Source organism: Chiloscyllium punctatum, chromosome 44, assembly GCF_047496795.1.
Source record: "Chiloscyllium punctatum isolate Juve2018m chromosome 44, sChiPun1.3, whole genome shotgun sequence".
Classification (NCBI taxonomy): domain Eukaryota; kingdom Metazoa; phylum Chordata; class Chondrichthyes; order Orectolobiformes; family Hemiscylliidae; genus Chiloscyllium; species Chiloscyllium punctatum.
In genome coordinates, this window is record NC_092782.1 from 12056198 (window position 1) to 12081130 (window position 24933).

At 41.2% G+C, this 24933-nt stretch overlaps 1 protein-coding gene across 2 annotated transcripts in view; it reads left to right on the forward strand.

The window, feature by feature from the left end:
* The window catches only part of pde3a (phosphodiesterase 3A, cGMP-inhibited), a 457973-nt gene that overhangs the window by 403455 nt on the left and 29585 nt on the right, over nt 1-24933 (forward strand). For both annotated transcript variants that reach the window (XM_072562234.1, XM_072562235.1), the window contains 3 exons: nt 2846-2983; nt 11824-11935; nt 20160-20273. In XM_072562234.1, the coding sequence (XP_072418335.1) occupies nt 2846-2983; nt 11824-11935; nt 20160-20273 (364 nt within the window). The remainder of the gene's footprint in view (nt 1-2845; nt 2984-11823; nt 11936-20159; nt 20274-24933) is intronic.

Consider the following 24933-nt stretch of genomic DNA (forward strand, 5'->3'; position numbering starts at 1 on the left):
ATTCTTGGTAGCTGTTATTCCTCTTACTATTCAGTTGCTATTTTTAAATCATTGTTCTGTGCTTACGTTTATGAAATAAACTGGCCTGGATTTTGTCATGAGAATAGTGTTGAGATCAGTAATGCCAACTATTAAGGAGTAAATTGGACAGCAATCTCCAGACACTGCAGTGGTGTAATTAAAAATATAAATTGGGCTATTGCAATCAATGATCCCTATTGATCAAGTGTCTTCATTTTAATGGTACCTAACTGAGGGATTCAACTCAAGAAAAGTGTGAAGTCTTGTATTACTCTTTTGTGACTATGTAAGTATGATGGGTAATGTGAGGGCTTGGCCATTAAATTTTTAACAGCATATGAATCTTCATTACTAACAAACATCCTCCCTGGCCCAGAAAATTACTTTGGAGTCTCACTTCTTCCTATTTTGGTTATTGTTTTAATCTTCTTTATCTCTCAATTTCATTTTTTGTTTGTCTCTGTTTTCTGTGCATTGTTTTCTATTGAATAAAATTTCCCAACCTAGAATTTGAGGGTCAGACTCTGCAAATCTCAATTAAGAGATTAGTTAAAAGAGATACATCATGTTCACATAAACGTAAGATCTCTTCGCTGGATATCATTCTGATTTGATAAACACTTGGCCCAGAACAAAAAAAATCATAAAATTTCTGTGAGAAGTCTGAATGTTATGATAGTACCGTTAGCCCACTTTTGGAATATTGTGTTCAGTTTTGGTCACCCAGCTATTGGAAAGGTATTGTTAAACTTGAAAGGGTGCAGAAAATATTTACAAGGATGTTGCCAGGGTTGGAGGGTTTGAGCTACAGGGAGAGGCTGAACAGGCTGAGGTTGTTTTCCCTGGAACATTGAAGGCTGAGGGGTGGTCTTATGGAGGTTTATAAAATCATCAGGGACATAGATAGAGTGAATAGTCAAGGTTTTTTTCTCCCACAGGGTAAGGGAGTCCAAAACTAGAAGGAATAGGTTTAAGGTGAGAAGGGAACAATTTAAAAAGGACCTAAGGGGCAACTTTTCCCACACAGAGGGTGGTACGGGTATGGAATGAGCTGCCAGAAGAAGTGGTGAAGACTGGTACAATTGCAGCATTTAAAAGGCACCTGGATGGGTATATGAATAGGAAGGGTTTGGAATGATATGGGCCAAATGCTCGCAAATGGGACTAGATTAATGTTGAATATCTGGTCGGCATGGACGAATTGAACCCAGGGGTCTGTTTCTATGCTGTATATCTCGATGACTCTGTGACTCACCTCAAAACTCCAGATATTGATTTTAAATTAATATTCATAGGCATTATGAAGAGACTTCATTATTCATATTTTTGAGGTTTCATGTTTGATTGATTGTGGACATTGGTTTATTTGGAATGTTGAGATACCTGGACTTTTTTTAAAAAGGATCACTTAAAAGATATTGGCACATTTTATGAAAGGGATGTTTTGCAAGTCAAATGGCTGAAGTTAATTGCTTGGGCTTGTGTATTATGAATCATAAGCCTGTGTTTATGGAACTAAATCTTGTTTGGTTGTTAATTGCAGTTCAGATGGGATATAGCCTGCTAGAGGCAGAGCGACCCAGCTCATTATGTACTTTCTGAGAAAATCCTTTCAGAGTCCAATGTGTGATTCGAAAAAAAATGATGTGGCTGTTCTCTTGAAAAGCTTTTAAATATACGACAATTCCTCGAAAAATTTCACTTACAAAGTTTCCAAAGTTCTTCAACTTCCTTTTTTTCATGACTGGGTGTTGGTATATTTGTGTTGGAGGGGAGTGGGGTGAGGATTGTTTAGCAGAGTAAACAGTCAGACTTTCCTATTTCAAACTGTGTTAAGCAGCTTTATGTCTTTGCAATATGCAGGAGCAAATTACTGCAGATGCTGGAATCTGTACTGAAAACAAAAAAAATGCTGGAAATCACAACAGGTCAGAGCTCTGATGGAGAGTCATCTGAACTCGAAACGTTAGCTTGCTTTCTCTCTGTGGACCCTGCCTGACCCACTCTGCTTTCCAGCATTTTTTGTTTGCTGAATATGCTCTGTTTCCACAAGAAACCATTAGCTTTATTGTTTATTAATAAGACCTGGCTAGTGATCCATTTATTGCAAACCCAATATAGATAAAGCATATATTTGGCCTTTTTGGTAACTGGATAAAATATTTAAATTTTGTGTTGTAAGATGAGAGAATGACTCGTCTCCAATCTTGGTTGTAGCATAGGTAAATAGCAAAATGTGGTGCAGTGCATCAAGCTGGTGAGAATATAAGCATTCCTATGTAATCCAGGCAAAGGGGGTGTATTATAGCACTACCACTGGTAGGAAGGTATAATTACAGTGTGACAAGTTTACATGGAGAATTCCCATTATAATTATAAACTAAGAATTTGAAATAAATATACAGAAATAAGGACCAAATATACAATTTTCATTTGCTCATGAGACTGGCCAGCATTTATTGTCCACCCTTAATTGCCCTCAAGAAGGTGGTGGTGAGCATGCCCCCCTTCCTTGAACTGTTGCAGTATTTGGGGTGTAGTGATGCTCACTTACAATAGAATTGTATTCAAACATAAGGTGGGTGATCTTAGCCAGACTGAACAGACAGGGAGTCAACTGGATCTGATGGAATATCACTACTGCATCACACTCAATGTCCGTCCCCTGTGACTTCCCTGGACAGGTCTATCAGTTGGATATAAAGCCAGTTTGGCACCCATGCCATCCAGTGGCGTGTTAGGTTAGAAATGTGCAACAAAGATTCTCAAAGGTATAGAAAGATTTCTTCTTCGTTTTGGGTGAATTCTTCCCTTCATTTTCCAGGATAAACCAATTCTTGCCCCGGAACCTCTGCTATTAGAAGGCCTGGAGCCAATATTTACACAATTAAGCAACTGGAATTTTCCCATCTTTGATCTTGTCGAGATGACGGGCTCCAAGTGTGGCCGAATCCTCAGCCAGGTGAGTGTGCCTTTCTGTCATGCTGGAGTATTGGTATTCTTGTAACAGTTACAGCACAGAAGAGAGCTATACCATCCAAGATGTCTGTAAGACTGACTTATCCAATCTCACCTGTCTGCCTCTTCCCTGTAGTACTGCAAATACAGTGTCTTCAGATAATTATTTAATTCACTTTTGCAAACCACCATTGAATCTGCCTCCACCATGTTCTCAGGGAGCGCATACCAGATCCTAACTATTTGTTGTAAAAACAGTTTTTCCACATATCACCTCTTGTTCTTTTGCATTTTACCTTAATTTGGTAGTTTCTGGCTCTTGGTTCTTCTGCCAATGGAAATGTTTTTACCATATCTACACTACCCAGATTCCTCATGGACTTTGAATACCTCAACCCAGTCTTCAGATCTGTAACAATGAACAAACTGCTTCCACTGCTATAGTTGTTGAAAGTACGTACGTTTCTTTTGGCCGCATGTCTCCTGGGCAAATTTGGTTCTCTTTATCCCTGATCAAAATACTTTTTTTAAAAACAAAGTAGATAAAAATTAGGTCTTTTCCCTCTCTCAGAAGGCTATGTAGCTACAAAGAAAAGAGATGTCCGGGTAGAAATGAATTGGAAATCTCTAACCATGTTGTTCCAACCACTTTGATTTGTGGGACAGGCTGATGTAATAGTCGTTTTCTTCCCATCAATGTTGCATGTTTGTAAAATTTTGTACAAACTGGCGAATCTCTTCATCTGAAACTGATGGCCCGGTTTGTAGGATCTGGGGCGTTAAATGCAGCTTGTCTTGAACACATAATGATGGTTCTCAGGTTTCTGGGACATCCTGTCATGCTAATCAACAGCCTCTCATGCCAGACCTTGCTTCACTTTACTCACGAACCCATCATGGTCCTTGTGGTCTCCAACTTGAACTGTTGCATAAAGCTTATGCGTGCAAAAATCACCACATCCGCTGTAGGATTTGCAGACCATGAGTAGTGGTCCACAAGCATACAGGCAACATTGTGCGATTCATAGAATCCTTACAGTGTGGAATCAGGCCATTTGGCCCAATAGGTCCACACCCAACCTTCCAAAGAGTAGCCCACTCAGACCCATTCCCCTACCTTATTGAATAGTTTGGGAATATTAGAGTGCGGAACCAGGCTATTCAGCCTTCCACTTGCCTGTTTCTCAATTCAATTTATCATTGATCTATCCTTCAACTTTCCTCCTTCTCCTTCCCTGGTCCAAGCCACATCTCCACCATGTGTACAGCAAGGAGGCAGGATCCAAATCCAAATCCCACAGCGTTGACACCAATCTGATCCACATCAATCGTTCAGCCTACTGAACCAACTGGCTGCATAAGAGGCTGAGTTGCTATCACAATTCACATTTCCGCAACATGCTGTGGTTGGCGTGAAAGGTATTGATGTTAAAGAGGCTCCAATTTATTTCCATCACACGACTAACCAGAGATCATAGAATCACTGCAGTGCAGAAAGAGGCCATTCAGCCCATCACGTCTGCACTGACCCTCTGAAGAGAACCCCACTAAGGCTAATCCAGCTAACCTGCACGTTGCCTGGACATTACAGGTGATTTAGCATGGCCAATCTACCTAACCTACACATCTCTGGACTGTGAGAGTAAACTGGAGCACCCAGAGGAAACCCAAACAGACACACAGAGAATGTACAAACTGCACACAAACAGTCCCCCAAGGTTGGATTCAAACCTAGCTTCTTGGTGCTGTGCAGCTGCAGTGCTAGCCACTGTGTTGCTCTAAGTGTTTCCTGTTCTTGCTACTTACCAATGATTCACAAGTTGATACACAACCAAATATGGAAACAAAGTAATATTCTAAGGTACTGTGCCAAAGAAGAGTCGTATTGGAGCCAAAGCATTCATTCTGTTTCTCCACAGAGTGCCTTAAAGGAGGGCAAATTTTCATCTGGGAGTCATGCACACTTTGAAAAGGCAAATCTGCCAGACCGAATGGGTTTCTCCAGCACTCTCTTTACTTTGATCCTCAACCTGTTTGAGCAGATTTTAGAGCCATAGAGATGTACCAGCACAGAAACAGACCCTTTGGTCCAACTCATCCATGCCTAGCCTAACCTAATCTAGTCCCATTTGCCAGCACTTGGCCTTTATCTCTCCACACCCATACTATTCATGTACCCATCCATGTGTCTTTTAAATGCAATTAAACCAGCTTATCACATCCTCTGGCAGCTTATTTCATGCACACACCACCCTCTGCATGAAAAAGTTGCCCATTGGATCCCTTTTAAATCTTTCCCCTCTCACCTTAAACCTATGCCCTCCAGCTTTGGACTTCCCTACCCTGGGCAAAAGGCCTTAGCTATTCACCCTATCCATGCCCCTCATGATTGTATAAGGTCATCCCTCAGACTTCAACTCTCCAATGTTTATAACCCCAGCCTATTCAGCCTCTCTGTATCGCTCAAACTCCTGAACCCAGCAACATCCTTGTAAATCTTTTCTGAAATTGTTCAAGTTTAACAACTCCTATAGCTGGGAGACCAGACTTGAATGCAATGTTCCAAAAGTGGCCTCACTAATGTCATGTACAGCCGCAACATAACTTCCCAACTCCTATAGTTAATGCCCTGACCAATAAAGGCAAGTATGCCAAATGCCATCTTCACTATCCTATCTATCTGCAACTTCACTTTCAAGGAACTATGAACCTGCAGTCCAAGATCTCTTTGTTCAGCAACATTCCCCAGGACCTCACCATTAAGCATATAAATCCTGCCTTGATTTACCCTAGCAAAATGCAGCACCTCACATTTATCTAGATTAAACTCCATCTGCCACTCCTTGGCCCATCTAATTAAGTCCCATTGTGCTCTGAGGGAAGCTATCCACTACACCTCCAATTTTGGTGTCATCTGCAAACTTACTTACTATACCTCCTATGTTCACATCCAAATCATTTATATTAATGACAAGAAGCAGTGGACCCAGCACTAATCCTTGTGGCACTCTACACTGGTCACAGGCCTCCAGTTTGAAAAGCAAACCTCCATCACCACCCTCTGTCTCCTACCTTCAAACCAAATTTTGTATCCAAATGGCTAGTTCCCTTGTATTCCATGTGATCTAACCTTGTTAACCAATCTACCACATGGAACCTTGTTGAATGCTTTACTGAAGTCCATATATATCACATCTACCACTCTGCCCTCATCAATCCTCTTTGTGACTTCTTCAAAAAACTCAATCAAATTAGTGAGACACGATTTTGAACATGCTTTCTTCAGCCACCAAATCCAACCAGGGGCGTTGATCCCAGAATGTTTAGTGTCGAGACTGGGTTTCTATTTACTGTACCACAGGACATCCTTCATGTACCCACCTGTTATCTATTTCTATTGATACTTTTCCATATCAAGTTCAATCCTGAGTATAATAAATGTATTCGACAAATTTCATACCTGTGATCACTTACCTAGCCCTCACCGCTGAGAATCTGAGATGCCATACAAGGGAGAGGAAATTAAAGACTGCAGTACTTGCTTGCACATGACTCTAGTTGATTAGAATTTATTTCCAGTTCTTTTCTTTAATGTGAGTCAGTCACTTGTGTGTGGAGGTGGGGAGAGAGGCAGAGCTTCAGAAATCAAGTACGAGGAAGAACTTCTGAGATAACGCTGTTTTGGCAGCGCACTTTGGTTGTAACATCACTGAAAAATTAGGAAATGGTATTTTCAAGAAATCTTATGTCTGTTGGCAATAGTGCAATTCTAGCGGGAATCGGTTCTGCACATGTGCAATGTCCACACCGGTCTCCATGCCGTCCTGCACATGTGCAATGTCAGTTGCTGGCAGACCAGCTTTTTGAGAGAGATACAGTACAGAGAGTAACTTTCTTACATTTTTAGAATGTACTGTGTTAAATTTACTTTTGTTTCATTAATTAATATGATTTCAACCTTCATTCAGGCTGTGCTGTACCTTGCGTTGGACTTTTGGTTAACTTTTGAGCGATTGTGGGTGATTGTTTTTGCTGGTCTGCCTCGAACCCCACTTTTCCCACAGGCCCCTTTATTCCTAATCAGCGATTTTCTATCACGCGAGGTTTCACTGGAACACAACTACGGTGTTATAAAAGAACTACCTGTAATGGGAATCTCTGGGGAGGTTACAGGAAGTGCCAGGCTCTGTCTCTAAGCTGTATTCCATTTTTATCATCACCACTTTCTCAAGGACGGGGAGATGTTGGGCAGTTTTGACAGTGACACCCAAATCCTGAACATGAATAAACAAAAGCAGGTTACAGTCAAAATAGTGTTTCATATCCCTGCAGGAATTGAGAATCATTTAACTCACTGCTGTATCTTTAGTCTGTATTCCTGATGACCTGAAATCAATAGGAGGGGAAACAAAAATGACTGATATGTCCTTGTTTTGGACTTCATTCCAGCGCTGGATGCACTGATCAAGACATTTGATGCAGAACAAAGAGGACTCGACACTTATAGCTCAGGGCTTTTGCTGCTCCAATTGGAGCCTTTTTTTCAATGGAAGGTTAATGATAGCAGTTTATTTATTCAGGAAATGCTGAATTTCTTTAGTGCCTTCATTATTGAGCACCTTTGGTCGTGCAGTAATATAGAGTCGAGACCTTTATTGATAATTTGCAAACACTGTGCAGTATCCCAAGGTTGTTCAGATACTAATTTGTGCTTGTGACCCACATGTTGTTGACTAGAAATAATTGGAGCAGAAAATAAATGTCACCTCGTTCCTGACCTTGTACAGATGCAAAAGGATTTTACTTTTCCTTGTGGCATGGTCTTAGACAGCTTTTGTTTATTTTGATGTGTGTTTGATTCCAATCTTAGATTAGACATTTTTTTATTCAATCTATTGCAAATAAATTAAAGCCATTTCATTTGTGGAGGATAGCATTAAGAATCAGTTCATTAAAATGGGAAAAATGAAAGCCAATTGGCAGAGGACAGTTAGAGATTTGAGGGATCATTTGGATTGCTATTGTTATTAAAAGGAGCATACCTCAAAACTGTCTTTTTCACAAGTTGTCCTACTCCCCAATCAGGTAAATGTTGAGTGATATTATAATTATAAATGACAATTTATAATTAATATGTTTTGCCGTCTATGTATGGGAGAGGTAACACCAGTCCATTTCATATATGAGAAAAAAAATCAATTAACAGACCTTCAACCTACACTCAGTCTAGCTGTTGATGACAATGTAGCTACTCACCAGTCTCAGTTTGCACTTCCATTGAATCATTCAAAATAAAGATTCAGAAGTAATGCATGATACTTGGTTGGTCTGACATTGTATCCAACATGCTTATCATCGTAACTCAGGGTACTTGAATCTTTCAGTCCCACCACCCCCCTCTGCTGGCAATACCAAATTCTCACATGATTTGGAGATGCTGGTATTGGACTGAGGTGGACAAAGTTAAAAATCACACAACACCAGATTATAGTCCAACAGGTTTATTTGGAAGCAATAACTTTCGGAGCGCTCCTCTTTCATTAGGTGGTTGTGGAGTATAAGGTCGTATTTATCGCAAAGGTTTACAGAGTGATGTAATTGAAATTATTGAAAAAGACCTGGATTGTTTGTTAAGTCTATCATCTTTTAGAATGGGCATGTCACTTTCAGTTCTTTCATATGTAAATTGCAAAACATTTTAAAAAGTTGCGTTCTCAAGTGAACTTTAATAATTGGTGTCATGTCAGCCCAGATAGTGCATTGAAGGTGTAATGTGTTTTGTGTGAGGCTGTCTGTGCCATAATGGTCAAACTGATTCTAATCTAAAATACAGATTTACAGAATCTTACATGGATTCATGCAGTTTTTGAGCAAAATAAAATGTAATTCTGCATCCCCATCACACATACACACACACACACACACACACACACACACACACACACCTACGTTTGTGGGGTGAATTTGTACTTGCAGACTTATATTTTACTTTGGTGAAAAACTGCATGAGTCCATGTAAGATTCTGTCAATCTTTATTTTTAGATTAGAATCAGTCTGACCATTATGGCACAGACAGCCTCATACAGGGCACCTCACACCTTCAATGCACTATCTGGGCCGACATGACACCAATTGTTAAAGTTCACTTGAGAATGTAACTTTTTTTTAAAAAAGTTTTGTGATTTACATATGAAAGAACTGAAACCAACATGGTTATTCTAAAAGATGAGAGACTCACAAACAATCCAGGTCTTTTTCAATATATAATTTCAGTTACATCACACTGTAAACTTTTCCTATAAATTCTGTGTCTTACAATCTTAAACTCCACAACCACCTCATGAAGGACCAGCGCTTTGAAAGCTAGTGCTTCCAAATACACCTGTTGGACTATAACCTGGCATTGTCTGATTTTTAACTAAGATTCTGACGTTCCATTCATATCTTTTCTCTCATATGCGTTGTACAATAGACAACCCTATCCCACACTGCTTCTAGATGTAGACTTTAACCCGAGTCTGACCAAAGACAGTTATTTGGACATTTCTATCCGTTTCAGAGTGGCAGATGGTGAGGACTTTCCTCAACAAAGTTTGAGATATACTGATGCTCACTGTCAATGGTGAATTTAATTATTATATAGACTTGTGTAATAGTCAAATTTTTAAAGACTATTTTTTAAGATTAAATTTATGGGGTTACCTATTACATAGATACTACTTTTGAGGGGTTGAAATTCATGCTACATTCCAAAATACCATATTATTAGCAGAAGCCCAATTGGTCTCTAAGCAAATAAAGCAAACAAACACAATGAATTACGATAATTCAATGAGTGCGAGAGGGGAACGGAGCTCAGCTGAGCTGCACACAAAGGGAGGTTGTCACCTGACTCTGACCTGATGCGTCTTCAACTTTCATGCCAAATTCTTCCATTTCCCTCCATTTTCTCCCATCTCCTGTTGTTTTTGTGTTTCAAACCAACATTTTAAGCTTTTATTTCTGATTTTTAAAAAAAGTCATCAGACATTTAACTCTCGCCGATCATTGTAGTTGTGAGAAATTGTCACCAGCTGCATGATAATTATAGTGAAGTAAATGCATATGGGCCTACCTTATATGGGAAATGATGGTGTGAAAAACTTTGTTCAAAGTTTGGGAGAAGATTTGTAGCTCGGGTGCTCGTTGTTGTGGTTCTGTTTGCCGAGCTGGGAATTTGTCTTGCAAACGTTTCGTCCCCTGTCTAGGTGACATCCTCAGTGCTTGGGAGCCTCCTGTGAAGCGCTTCTGTGCTGTTTCCTCCGGCATTTATAGTGACCGGTCTCTGCCGCTTCCAGTTGTCAGTTCGAGCTGTCCACTGTAGTGGCCGGTATATTGGGTCCAGGTCGATGTGTTTGTTGATAGAGTCTGTGGATGAGTGCCATGCCTCTAGGAATTCCCTGGCTGTTCTCTGTTTGGCTTGCCCTATAATGGTAGTGTTGTCCCAGTCGAATTCATGTTGCTTGTCGTCTGTGTGTGTGGCTACTAAGGATAGCTGGTCGTGTCGTTTCGTGGCTAGTTGGTGTTCGTGTATACGGATCGTTAACTGTCTTCCTGTTTGTCCGATGTAGTGTTTTGTGCAGTCCTTGCATGAGAAACTTTGTATCACACTAATCATAGGCCTCATTCAATAATGAACTTAAGAAATCCGTAGCCTAATGTTGGTGTGAATTGTACATCAAAGTACACAATAGCTTAAAAAAGAATTAATTCCCTCATCATAATGTCTATTTACCAGATATTACCTTGACCTACAAATGTTGATCTGTTATCTGTGAAGAACTGAGGTCAAATTTTACATGAGATAAATGGAAAATTACAGTTATTTTGGCCAAACATGGAGGGTCAACTTTTACATGAGTTTGACTGTTACTCAAGTATAGATTGTAGTAGCACAAGTTCAACTCCTTGGATCAGAAAAAGACACAGCCTACGATGGTGTGGGAATATAGCCCAGTCAGACACTCGTAGAATAGTGGTGCCACACATACTTATGTACACTCATGTATGTCAATGTTTCATGCACAAAATGTTATTCACATGCACACGATCACATGTATTTTATATAAAATTTACATACAGAGCACATCAGTTTGTACACTGCTGATAATGTTCCGTATTCACAGGATACAGACATATAGATTTGTGGCCTTAGTAACTTTAAGCTGTTACTCAGAGATGGAAAGAAGCTTGGTCAGTTTACCTCTGCTTAGACCCATATCAGAAGGCAGCTACAGCAAAAGCTTTATACTGCAAATGTTTTAATAACAAGAGAACATATTTAAAAGAAGATCTGTTTTATAGCACAGAGTAATTTATGGTCTGTGAAGTAGGTATCTTTGATTGGTGCACAGACCAGAATGCTTGGAAACAGAGTGCATAGTAATATCATAATTGTGCTGAGCTTGAATTGTCCTGCTGCCAGTGCTGTGCTTTTAAAACACATTAGAGTTGAGTTTCCTACAATCTATTATGTTAATTTGTCAGTGTTCATTAAAATTCTTTAAGCAATTTGTTGCCATATTGGAAACATACTAGTCTAGACAAGCAAAACACAAATGCATTTTTGTTTGGGGGGGGATGGTGAATGGATTACGCATACGACCCAGGAAGGTCACATCGGGTACGTGCATTTGCAAGAAAAGTGGGATCTCATTGGCATTTTCTGAGTTGCTGTCAGTATTATATTCAGACCAATTGGAAAATTTGGATATTGGAGTATCTCTAGTGTCTATAGCTGGTTCACTTCCATTCTTTATTGGTTCCTTCCATTCACCGATGACTGAATCTCTCTCTTGGTGCAGGTGGCGTTCAGACTGTTTGAAGACACTGGACTTTTTGAGATATTTAAAATCCCATTAAAGGAATTCATGAACTACTTCCATGCATTAGAAAATGGATACAGAGACATCCCCTGTAAGTATTTTCCTTGCCTTTCTCGAAACAACATCAGCCCCAAAGTGTTTCCTTACCTGTTCCTTGGTGTTAATGTGGTCTGGAGGTGTACAGGCAGCAGAAGAAGGATATAATAGTAATCGCCTGATCCTAACCTCAAGCACTGAGTCGATCTCGAGGGAAACACAAGGTCAAGGAAACAGGAGGGTCAGAGAAGTGGGGTTGTGTCACAGAGCCCAATTTTTGTGCCCTCTGAGCCAGATTTCTGCTAGAAATGCAGAGTCAGTCAAACTATGTTTTACCATTTAATGCAACACCACCATGCATCTGAAACAAAAAAACAGAAGTCTAGCAGATCTGGCAGCATCTGTGAAGAGAAATCAGAGTTAATGTTTCAGGTCCAGTGACCCTTCTTCAGAACTGATGGGAGATGGGAAAATGTCGATTTGTATGCAAAGAGAGTGGTAGGGAGTAAATGATAGGTCGGGATAGAGCCCAAAGAGAGAGAGGAAAGTTGAACAGCCGAAGGAGTGGATAACGATCTGGTTAGGAAAGCGCATAGTTGTTAATGGAAACTGTAAGTGGCTAACAATCTGTAGTGTGCAATGGGAGCCTATGTGATAACGAGACCCGATGGATGGGGATTGCTGACTGGTACATGGAGAGTCCAGGCCCCAAAATTATTGAACTCAATATTGAGTCCAGAGGGCTACAGGGTTCCCAAGCAGAAAATGAGATGCTGTTCTCTCTTTGGACTCTAACCCCATTTATCATTTACTCCTCACTCCCTACCCTCAACCCATCTCTTGCATGCAAACTGATGATTTCCCAGCTACCATCAGTTCAGAGGAAGGATCACCTGAAACAATAACTTTGATTTCTTTCCACAGATGCTACCAGACCTGAGCTTTTCCAATAACTTCTTTTTTTTGTTTCTGATCTACAGCATCCGAGTTCTTTCTGTTTTAAATCACCATGCATTACTTTGCTGCCATCATCTTTTTGTTTGGTCCGTGGAGTATTGTGAACAAAGTGCTTCCTATATTTGGCTTGTTGCTTTATCAGACTCAAAAGGTGTGGCGCTGGAAAAGCACAGCAGATCAGGCAGCATCTGAGGGCATTCCTGATGAAGAGCTTATGCCCGAAACATCGACTCCCCTGCTCCTCAGATGCGGCAGTTCCCACAGAGACATTACTTAATTTGTACTTTAAAAAAATTCAGGAAGTCCACTGTACTTCCAGAGGTAACATCAGAGGCAAACACACAACAAACTTGCAGTATATTGACAACATAGCACTTCTCACAGAATCTGAAGAGGTCCAACAAAATATTGCAATTCATGTAATATTTAGGAGCGTAGAAAATGGATAGAACATCAACACCAAAAGACACGGTGGCTCAGTGGTTAGCAATGCTGCCTCACAGCATGCGCATCCCAGGTTCAATTCCAGCCTTGGGCGACTGTCTGTGTGGAGTTTGCACATTCTCCCTGTGTCTGTGTGGGTTTCCTCCAGGTGCTCCGGTTTCCTCCCACAGTCCAAAGATGTGCAGGTCAGGTGAATTGCCATGCTAGATTGTCCATAGTGTTTGGTGCATTAGTCAGAGGGAAATGGGCGAGGGTGGGTTACTCTTTGGAGGGTTGGTGTGGACTTGTTGGGCCAAAAACCCTGTTTCCACGCTGTAGGGAATCTAATTTAATCACAAAAGCCACACTAGTGAGAAGGAATACACTGGAAGAAACAAGAATGAAGATTGAAATAGACTATGTCAATTCGGAATAAGTAGATCAGTTTGTTCATTTAGAACAAATGATAAGATGGTAGATGTGAAATCAGATCAGAAGGAGGATAGGGATCGTCTGAAGTACATTTTTGCAATTGAAAGATGTGTTAGCAATATGAAACTTTAAGCTTGTAACCAGGACACAACTCATAAGGTAGTACCTCAGAAACTAGAATAGAACTCCAGGGATAACTTCCTTACTCTTCTTCAAAATAATGGCGTGGACTGATACCTTAAAATCTCGGCTGAAAGAAGACACCAACAGCAGTGTAGCACTCTTCAGAGCTGCACTGTATTATGCTTGACTTATATGCACAGGTTCTGGAGTGGGACTTGTCCTTGCTGTGGATTCAAGTGTGGTACCAACCTAGAATTTCAGACTGTTGTGCAATTAGAGCGTTTACAAAAACTAAACAAACTCTCAAATGTATTTCTGTTTCTATTCACCTCTGGATACCCAGAACAATTCATTAGGTTTTCCTGAAGTCAAGTCACTGTGGTTCTTTGGTCATATATGACATCTAGTTTTAGCATGGCATAGACGTGCACATAAGACCAGTGACAAGTTGAATTGTTTTCATTGTATTGACATAGATATATGTATCAGTGTTCCCTAGCTTTTCTTTCAATAGAGCCATGGAACTTTTCTCTGTATCCACCTGAGCAATTAGCTAAATCCTTGATATTAATGCATAATACTATTGATAATGGAGCACTTCCTCAGTATTAGATTTTTGAGCTCAGTTAGTTGCCATAGACGTTGAAGATGCAATCATCTGATACCCAGTTGAGAGGCGTGTAACAACTGTGATAATGGCCTTCGGAAATGTACCCTACACTGCAGATGCCACTAGAATTGCATTGACAAGATGATGGTTCTTGCAACATGGTCAGAAGTTAGCTAAGAATGGCAATGCTATATCACTAATAAGCAATGGAAAGTTGTGTGTTTGCTTTAATTGACAAATTAAAAATTCGAGAAGTAAAGCTCCAGTACAGCTCTGCCATTGTTAGACCCTTCACATTGTATGCTCCACACTTACATTCTGAGACTTATCAAACTAGGTCAGGTTGAAATAGCCTATTGATTATTTCAGAAACATGAAAGCATTGATATTTGTGGCAGGTTTTGACACCTGGGAAATTCCATTCATGATTAGAAATGTTCTGGATTGCTGTATTTCATTGAGATCTGACAGGATAGACATGAATAAAAGCAGATGAGGGCATTACCACCCAGTAAGATGATAACTGGCAGCAATTGGAGCAAAATGGTGTGGCCTACCATTTGAAGGCTACTTTAGAGTTCTTTTTGCATCGGAGGAATACTAATCCCCATTTTTCGAATAAGCAACAAAAAAAAAGCGAAGGGTAACTGCAGGTCTGCCAAATTCTGACAGGACAGATTAATGTTTCAAAATAGAAGTTTTAATTAAGGTAAAAGAAATATCAGATTTTTCAAACACCTCCTACCTCTCCGCCTCAGTAACCCCACCCTTGACTCTGGTCTGGAACTCCCACCCCCCAATACATCTTGAACTCCCTTGCCTTCTGTAAGATCCTCATGGAACTCCTGTCTTTAATCAAAATATTGGCCATCCCTTACTAAGAGCTGCTTTTTTGGCCTTGTGTTTTTGGTTTTGTTTCGCTGTACACTGTGAGTGCCTTCAGTTCTTTTTAAAAGACATGAACTCCCGTAGGTCTGACAGCCTACAGGATTACCTGAAGTGTGTCACTGTTGAAGTGATGGGAAGATGCACAGCAAGATCCCTTTTAATGAGGTTGATTGTGGGTTAAATATTGGCTGGGAGACTGGCAACACTCTCGCTGCTTTCCTGTGAAGTAGCTCCATGCAATCATTTGTGTCCCCAGAAAGGCCTTCAAATTAGGATCTCTCCTGAACAATGGCAGCTCTGACTGTGCAGCAGTCTTGCCCCTGAACTGTCAGATTAGATTTCTGCTCAAGTCTCCAGAGTATAATTTGATCTATAACCTCTTTCATCAGATCAGCAGTGAACTTGCCCTTAATCAAAGGTACAGTCATCGTCCTGTGTGACTGTGATCAGGGTAAACTATTTTCCTTCAGCTTTCTCAACCTGTCCATAGCTTTCGATGCTTTTGGCCTTGCTGGCTTCCTCCAACATCACTCCCTGTCATCAACTAGATGGGATTGCCCACAGCCTGTTTCCTTCTTTCTATCCAATCATACCTAGACTTTCACTAGTAGAGGCCTCCATCCTCTCTGCAGTGACAGAACTTCAGTATCCCTTGAAGATCTGTCCTTTATCTGCTCCTACATCTCATCTGCACACAGCTGCATAACAACATCAGGCTCCATTTTATGCTAGTTGACCCTCCATGGTACCTCACCATCTCTCACTTTGACTCCTCCACGTATGTACGGCAATTCTTTGAGGGTTAAAAGAAAGTAAGGTTTTGTGCTGTGTTCTGAACCCTGGGGGGGCTGGTTCACAACATACATTCATACACGCATGCATCCAAGAAAGGAACCAGAATTGTAAGAGAGTATGAGACCAAAAAAAATGTTTCCGCCAATTAATTATTTGGAAAAGTGAAGTCATTATGTTCGAGTATCCCTGCCATACACTCTATCCCCCTGTCTGATTAAGGCTGAAAGATGAATTGAATTATTCTTCCTGCCTCCCTCCTGTTTGAAACAGGGATTGGTTTTTATTTTTAAAAATTTTGAAAGGGAAAAGAAAATAAGTGGTGGCGTGTTTTCCCAAACCATATTTGTAAATTTGAAACTGACCCACAGGGAATTATTAAGGGCCAAAAATAATTAGGGTTCATTGCAGTATTTGGTGAATGTTTTTTATTAAAAGCACTTTCAAATGCATCTAAGAAAGGAAGAAGAGGAAGTAAAGGAGAGAAGTTACAAATGACAAAAAAAAGTTTTCAGATTTAGTTCACATGAAATAGAGTGTCCAGTAAGTCAACGTCCAATTAAAGGTCTTTCAAATTATTGCACTTTACAAATTCTAAATGGCCCTTTGGAAATAGGCCGTGGTATGTTTCCCCAAACTCTGTTTCTCAAGTCCAACTTAAAATTGGCCCACAGCAATTATCTTACATATAAAAGAGAGGACTGATTGTTACTGCACTCAGAATCTGGGCGAATGGTTCATGGCGTGCATTCAAACATACATGCGTCCAAGAAAGATATGAGAAAAAGGTGAACAGTTGCAAATTACAAGTGACTTCAAATCAAAGATACCAGAATTAGATCATGTGAATTACAGCAGCCATTGGGTGCAGCACGGTGGCTCAGTGATTAGCATTGCTGCCTCACATTGCCAGGGACTCCAGTTTGATTCCACCCTTGGGCGATTGTCTGAGTGGAGTTTGTACGTTCTCCCAGTGTCTGTGTGGGTACGCTTCGGGTGCTCTGATTTCCTCCCACTGTCCAAAGATGTGTGGGTTAGGTGGATTGGCCATGCTAAGTTGCCCATAGTGTCCAGGGATGTGCAGGCTAGATGGATTAACTATGGGGAATGCAGGGTTATAAGGATAGGTCAGGGGAGAGTCTGGTGGAATGCTCTTCCGAGGGTCGCTGTGGACTTGATTGGCTGAATGACCTACTTCCATGCTGTAAGGATTCGATGATTAGTCAAGGTCCAGTTGCGGTTCTATCAGCTGGCTCTGCATAAATGTCCTTTTCACAGAATCTTTCATGAAGTTGATTTGTTGGGGAAAGTGTGCTAGTTGTAGGCTGGAACTTGGTTCATTTCATAATCAAAACACAGGTTTCGTTCTTGCAGTCAGAACCTTAAGTGGGAGTGCAATCAGACAGGGGTAATTTACACAATCTGAAGCAGCTTGCTGTTCTGGCAATACAAGCAGACTGATGAACAAAGGTCAAAGCTGTAAAACGATGAGGGATTCAAACAAGCCAATTTCAGATATGTGACTCAGCTTCAGGTTGAGAGGTTTCGCTAAGGAGGTGGGGATTTGATGTCCCCTGAATGGAAACTATGGTGTTTTTGTAGCAGGTAAATATGGAGTCATCTTCACCAGTACAATCTCATTTTTCTTTTACAGGATTGGCTGAGGTAGGCATCTCTTCTGTTAGTCTATTGTTTTGCTTGGTTGGAATGTTCAAACAATGGAAGGAGTGTTACGTTCCAGGACATGATGATTTGTCTCGATAATTGCTGGAAATTTCAGGAAACAATCACTTGCTAATTCTAAGTTCAACTGAACTTCTTAAAATGTCAAATGTCCATTTTAAAAACAGAAATTAAAAGAGTTAATGTGGCAGATGAAGACAGATTCTCTTTTTTTGCCTTTTGGTCATTGCACTAGCAAATGTCTAAACCAGAATCCATCAGCTCTGACCTGGAGATCCACTTCTGACTTCTCTCTTCATCAGCAAGACCATCTGTTTCCACCTCTGCAATGTTGACCAATTTGACCCTCTCCTTCAGCTCATCTGCTAGTGAAACCTTCATCTATGCCTTTGTTGCCTCTGGACTTGTCTATTGCAGTCCTGTCTTGTTTAGTCTCTCATCTTCCGACCAGCATGTACTGGAGCCCATGCAATGCCCAGCTGCCCACATCCCACGTACCATGTGCCCATCACCCTTATGTTTGCTGACCTGCATTGCCTCCTAGTATGGGAACAGCCCTGTTTTGAAGTCCTCATCCTTGTTTCCAACTTCCTCATGGCCTCCAATGTCCATTTTTATGTAATTGCCTACAGTGTGGAAGTTTACAGTGTTCCTGAGCTCCTCCAATTCTAGCCTCTTCCACTTCTAATATCCCCATCACAAGTGACCACATCTTCAACTGCCAAGGCCCTGAACAAGTTCTGAAATTCCTTTCTTGAACCCCTTTCCCCACTCTCCCTCTCTGTCCCCTGGACATGCTCCTTAAAACTATCTCTCTGTGCAAGCATTTGCTCAAATGGTCTGATTGCATGGCTCAGAGTTAGTTCTTTATGGCAGCATGGTGGCTCAGTGGTTAGCACTGCTGCCTCACAGCTTCAGGGACCTGGGTTCAATTCCACCCTAGAAGGACTGTCTGTGTAGAGTTTGCACATTCTCCCTGTGTCTGTGTCTGTGTGGGTTTCCTCCAGGTGCTCTGGTTTCCTCACACAATCCAGGTAGATTGGCCATGCTACTTTGCCCATAGTGCCCAGGGATGTGGAGGCGAGGTGGACTAGCCATGGGAAATGCAGGGATAGGGTGGAGGGTTGGGTCTGGGTGGGATGTTCTGTGGAGGGTTAGTGTGGACTGGATGGGCTGAATGACCTGCTTCCACAGTGTAGGGATTCTGTTCCATTCTCCGAATCTTATGAAGTGCTCTGGAATGTTTAACAACATTAAAGCAGCTACATTAAAGCAACTACTGATTGATTATTGTTGTTGACTCAGACAGGAAAGCTCTCAGCTAAGCCATTAGAGATGGTTTCTACAAGAAAACCATTGACCTTGCTCTTGCTGTTGACATAATGGTGAAACTAATGGCATTTACCATATGGCTAAACTTAACAACAAGTTGCAACAGGCAGGAAGATGGCGAGCCCTAACTGCTCCTACATTAGAATCATAGAATCGCTGCAGTGTGGAAACAGGCCTTTCGGCCCAACAAGTCTTCACCGCCCCTCCAAAGTGTTTTCCACCCAGACCCATTCCCCTGCCCTATTACTCTACATTTCCCTGACTAATGCACCTAGCCTACACATCCCTGAACACTATGGGCAATTTAGTATGGTCAATTCACCAAACCTGCACATCTTTGGACTGTGGGAGGAAACCGGAGCACCCGGAAGAAACCCATGCAGACACGGGGAGAATGTGCAAACTCCACACAGACGGTCACCCGAAGCTGGAATCGAACCCGGGTCCCTGGTGCTGTGAGGCAGCAGTGCTAACCACTGTGCCACCCAAAACCGAGACTGTTGTCTGTTCACTATTGAAATGTATGGGAACGGGGTGAAGTTGTTGCATTTGCACAGTAGCTACAAATAAAACAGGATTGAAAGTTATACCTTTTCTATTGTATCCACACATGCTTACAACAAAATAATGATTGTTAATTAGTTGAATGAATTTTATAGTGAAATACAATACAAGTAATTGAAAAACTTAATCTGGTACTATTTTGATGGTTTAAGAATAAGAGAAAATGAGAAAATTGAAAAATGAGAAAGAGAAAAGTTATTTGCAGTCACCCTCGCCAGCATAGAAAATTAGCAATTCACAGTATGGAGTCTCATTCCTTCAGGCGCTACAATTCAGAGATTGTAAGATATAAACTTCCAGATTTTAAAACAAAATAATTTTTATTTTCCCTTTTTTTATCTCCTTCTTTTAATTCAGTCTTTAATTTGCCCCCTGCCTTCTGAATTCTGATGTCAAATTCTCTTACTTGATTGCACTGGGTCTGGAGCCCTGCAGAAAATAGTCAAACAACCCCTGTCTTGTTCTTAATCAACAGATCATAATCGCATACATGCCACCGATGTGTTACATGCAGTCTGGTACCTCACCACGCAGCCAGTCCCAGGCCTGCAGACTACGATGAATGATCATGGCTCAATGAGTGATTCAGGTACAAGGATTCAGAATTGAACACAGTTTCTTTTCTTTTCAAGAGGAAAAAGCACAATATTGCAACTTAAGAGCAACACCACTTTGTGTATATTTCCACTGATGTTTAACAATTGGGTTGTGCGGGGCAACCTTTTAATACTGAAGGGCTTATGTTTCTCGGAGTACTGCTTTAATTTGAAAAAGGTGGCTGGACACAGTAAAATAATTTAGATGATATTTTAATACAATAGCTGCTGGATTAAAAATGCAACAGCTGAAATGAAAACCTTAAGTGCATAATTCCTGATCATACCACAATATAATCCAGTTTGTTTCATTTATGAATATAATCATTAAAACTGGATAGCACTGTACTATGCAAAAAAATTGAACTGAGCTAAAATGATACATTGGAGAACAATTTAAAGTCATAGATTCATACAGCACAGAGACATTCACTTCGGCCAAACTCTTCCATGCTAACCAAGTTTCCTAAAGTGAGCTAGTTCCATTTGCCTGCATTTGGCCTCTATTCTTCTAAACCTTTCCTATCCATGAACCAGTCCAAATATATTTTAACATTGCAATTTTACTCACCTCTATCATTTCCTCTGCAACTCATTCCATATACACAACACCCTCTTTTGCCCTTCAAGTACCTTCTTACCTTAAACTTTTGTCCCCTAGTTTTGGCAGCTGCCTACCCAAGGGAAAGACTTTGTCTATTCACCTTGCCTCTGCCTCTCATAATTATAGGAACACAAGAATGGGAGTGGGCCATTCTGCATCATTTAATAATGTCATGGCTGATTAATCCCATCAGTGCTTTTTACCCATGCTTTCCCCATTATCCAGTTCAGGATTGGTAATCAGTGAAAGGTGTTTACTTCCCTTGTCACTTGTTAAATAACAGCAGAGGTTGGATGAGGCCATTACATAGCCGTTGGCTGGCTGCTTTAAGGGCCTGAATAGTCCTAAGGGAGGGTGGTCTGCATAACGCCTTCCCCACCCACTGGAACATGGGGGAAGGGCTGGACCCACCTTCTTCATTGTTCAGTCTTCCCCTGCCTTCAAATGTGCTGGGTCAGGCATAAAATCCACGCTGTAGTGAAACCCCTTCAAAATCCATAAATGTTTTCAAATTTTCTATTGCTTTCCTTTCCATAAATCCAAGTGAGTTTCTTTCCTTCAATCTGACGTATCTGCTGCTCTCCTCAGTATCCATACCCTCAAAGAATTATGAGTTTAGTCATTTTACTTGATTCAATTCTTTGAAAGGACTAAGTTTTCCATGTTGTTGCTCGCAAAGGTTTTGTGAGTGATTCCAGGTTTTTGTCTTTGTATCATTGTCAGTGAGTCTACTCCATATGTTCATGTGTTTTAATGTGACGAAGAACCTTCTGATGTCAATCCTGTGCACAAATTTTCTTTAAGTCATTCAAACTGCAGTGCCCTTAAAGGTACTACCCTCTTGGGCTGGTATTCTAGTTTTAATATTCAAGGCTGAAAATGTCTCTACCTCACTGAACTCATCTGCTCTCCCTACCAGTCTCCTCATCTCATGAACCTCTAGAATGTATCATAAGGACAATTACATTTATGTGTTCAAATTTCACTATCGAATAGGTGACTTGGCAAAGTTCTCTTCGAATGATGACCACGTTTGCTTCCCACTGTTCAACTACATACTAATTGACATCCATTCTGTGATACTTTGCGTTACTCATCGTTAAGTTATCCTTTTCCCTGATCGTTTGTATTCTTACCTTTGTCTCAAAGTCTTTTGGCTTAGTGGGAGCATCGATTTCTTTGAACAAGAAGACACCCTGTTCAAGTCCCATCTCCTCCAGAGGTGTTTCATAACACCTCTGGATAGATTACTTAAAGAAAGGTCTGTCCGTATTTATCTCTTCTTCTGATCATTGTCGCTTATTGTCTTTCTCAGATTATCCTAAATCAATCTGTATCTGACACTATTTGTGAATACGTATTGCTGTTTTCTGGTCCAATTGTTCCTCTCCTATGACGACTTCTCTCGATGCCAGTGAAGTAACTGGTGTTCATCTTGCTGCCATAGAATGTTCTGTCAGATATGATATGGAATTGATGTTCGATCATGCCTGTCCTTCGTTGTCCTAGGCGTGATTGTACATCATATCCTTCACACGCAGCAGTCTGAAAGATTCCAAGCCAGTTTATCTCTTTACAGGAGGAGTAATTTGTTTATGTGTCTGGTGGCTTTACGTAGATTTACCTAGATTTTCCAGGCAGGGATCTGCACACACTGATCTGTCCACACTGCATGCTTCCACAATATTCTCTCTCACAATATTTGCAAAAAGACCCTTAAAGAATTTGTCAAATTTGGCAGAAGCAAAAGTGAGGTGACAAAAAAAAATCCTTTCACACAGCAAGTGGTTAGCATCTGGGATATACTGCTGTACTGATTATAACAAGGTCAGCCAAATGGACCCCATAGATTATGAGTTCCCTGATTGGGGCTGTTAACCTGGTCCAATCGGGGAGCCCTGGCTGACAGATATAAACAGGAGTGTCAGAGGGTCTGCTCACTCTGAGAGCTGGCTCTGAGGGAGCTGGAGCAGTGTCAAGGACTCTCTATGTATAAATAAAGGATTACTTGGTGCCGGGATACCGGCCTCTGTGGAGTTATTTCAAAAGTGTGATGGAGGAAGGTTCAGTTGAAGCATTCAAGAGGGGGATTAGATGATGATTCAAATGGAAACAATGTGTAATGTTTCATTGAAAAGGCAGGAGACTGCCACCAAATCAAAAGACTCAGAAAGCCTGTCCAGACACAGTGACTAGAATCTATTTTTGATAGAAGGCATCCTGCCTGGATGCGTCACAGCATGGTTTGGTAACTGATCTTCCCAAGACCACAAGAAACTACCGAGAGTTGTAAACACAGCCCAGTCCATCATGCAAACCAGCCTCCCATCCACTGACTCCACCTATACTTCCCGCTGATCCTGGAAAGCAACCCACATAATCAAGGACCCCTCCCACCCCAGTTGCAGTCTCTTCCATCAGGCAGAAGGTATTAGAGTTTTTATACATGTATGACGAGATTGGCTTAGTGGTTAGCACTGCTGCCTCACAATGGCAGGGACCAGGTTTGATTCCCGGTTCAGATGATTGTGTGGAGTTTGCACATTCTCCCTGTATCTGCATGGGTTCCCGCTGGGTGTTCCAGTTTTTTTTCCACAGCCCAAAGATGTGCAGGTTAGGTAGATTGGTCATGCTGAATTGCCCATAGTGTCTTGGGATGTGCAGGCTAGGTGGAATAGCCATGAGAAATGTAGGGTACAGAAATAGGGTAAAGGGTTTGTGTTTGGTAGGATGCTATTCAGAAGGTCAGTGTAGACTTGATGGGCTGAATGGCCTGCTTCCACAATGTACAGATCCTATGATTCTAAGGACAGTTTCTTCCTCTCTGTTATTAGACTTTAGAATGGACCTCTCAAATATTAAATTTAATGTTGATCTCACTCTCTGCACCTTCTTTGCAACTGTAACATTTTACTCTTTGCTCTGTTCTATTACCCGAATACACCTGAGGGTGGCCCAGTGACTCAGTGGTTAGCACTGCTGCTTCACAGGACCAGAGACCCGAGTTCAATTCCACCTTCAAGTTAGTAAGTTTGCAGATGACACCAAAATTGGAGGTGTAGTGGACAGCGAAGAAGGTTACCTCAGATTACAACAGGATCTTGACCAGATGGGCCAATGGGCTGAGAAGTGTCAGATGGAGTTTAATTCAGATAAATGTAAGGTGTTGCATTTTGGTAAAGCAAATCTTAGCAGAACTAATGCCATTATAAGGTCCTATGGAGTGTTGCTGAACAAAGAGATCTTGGAGTGTAGGTTCATAGCTCCTTGAAAGTGGAGTCGCAGGTAGCTAGGATAGTGAAGAAGGCGTTTGGTATGTTTTCCTTTATTGGTCAGAGTTTTGAGTACAGGAGTTGGGAGATCATGTTGTGGCTGTACAGGACATTGGTTAGGCCACTATTGGAATATGGCATGCAATTCTGGTCTCCTTCCTATCAGAAAGATGTTGTGAAACTTAAAAGGGTTCAGAAAAGATTTACAAGGATGTTGCCAAGGGTTGGAGGATTTGAGCTATAGGGAGAGACTGAATAGGCAGGGGCTGTTTTCCCTGGAGCGTCGGAGGCTGAGGGGTGACCTTATGGAGATTTATAAATTGATGAGGGACGGGATAGGATAAATAGACAAGGTCTTTTCCCTGGGATGATGAAGTCTAGAACTAGAGGGCATAGTTTAGGGTGAGAGGGGAAAGATATAAAAGGAACCTAAGGGGCAACTTTTTCACGCAGAAGGTGGTGTATGTGTGGAATGAGCTGCCAGAGGATGTGGTGGAGGCTGGTACAATTGCAACATTTAAAAGGCATCTGGATGGGTATATGAGTAGGAAGGGTTTGGAGGGATATGGGCCAGGTGCTGGCAGGTGGGACTAGATTGGGTTGGAACTTCTGCTCGGTTTGGACGAGTTGGACAGAAGGGTCTGTTTCCATGCTGTACATCTCTATGACTCTATCTGAACACAAAACAAAACTTTTCACTATACCTAGGTACATGTGACAATAATAAATCAAATCAAATCAAGGAATGGCTTCTATCTACACTGTAACAGTTCTGTA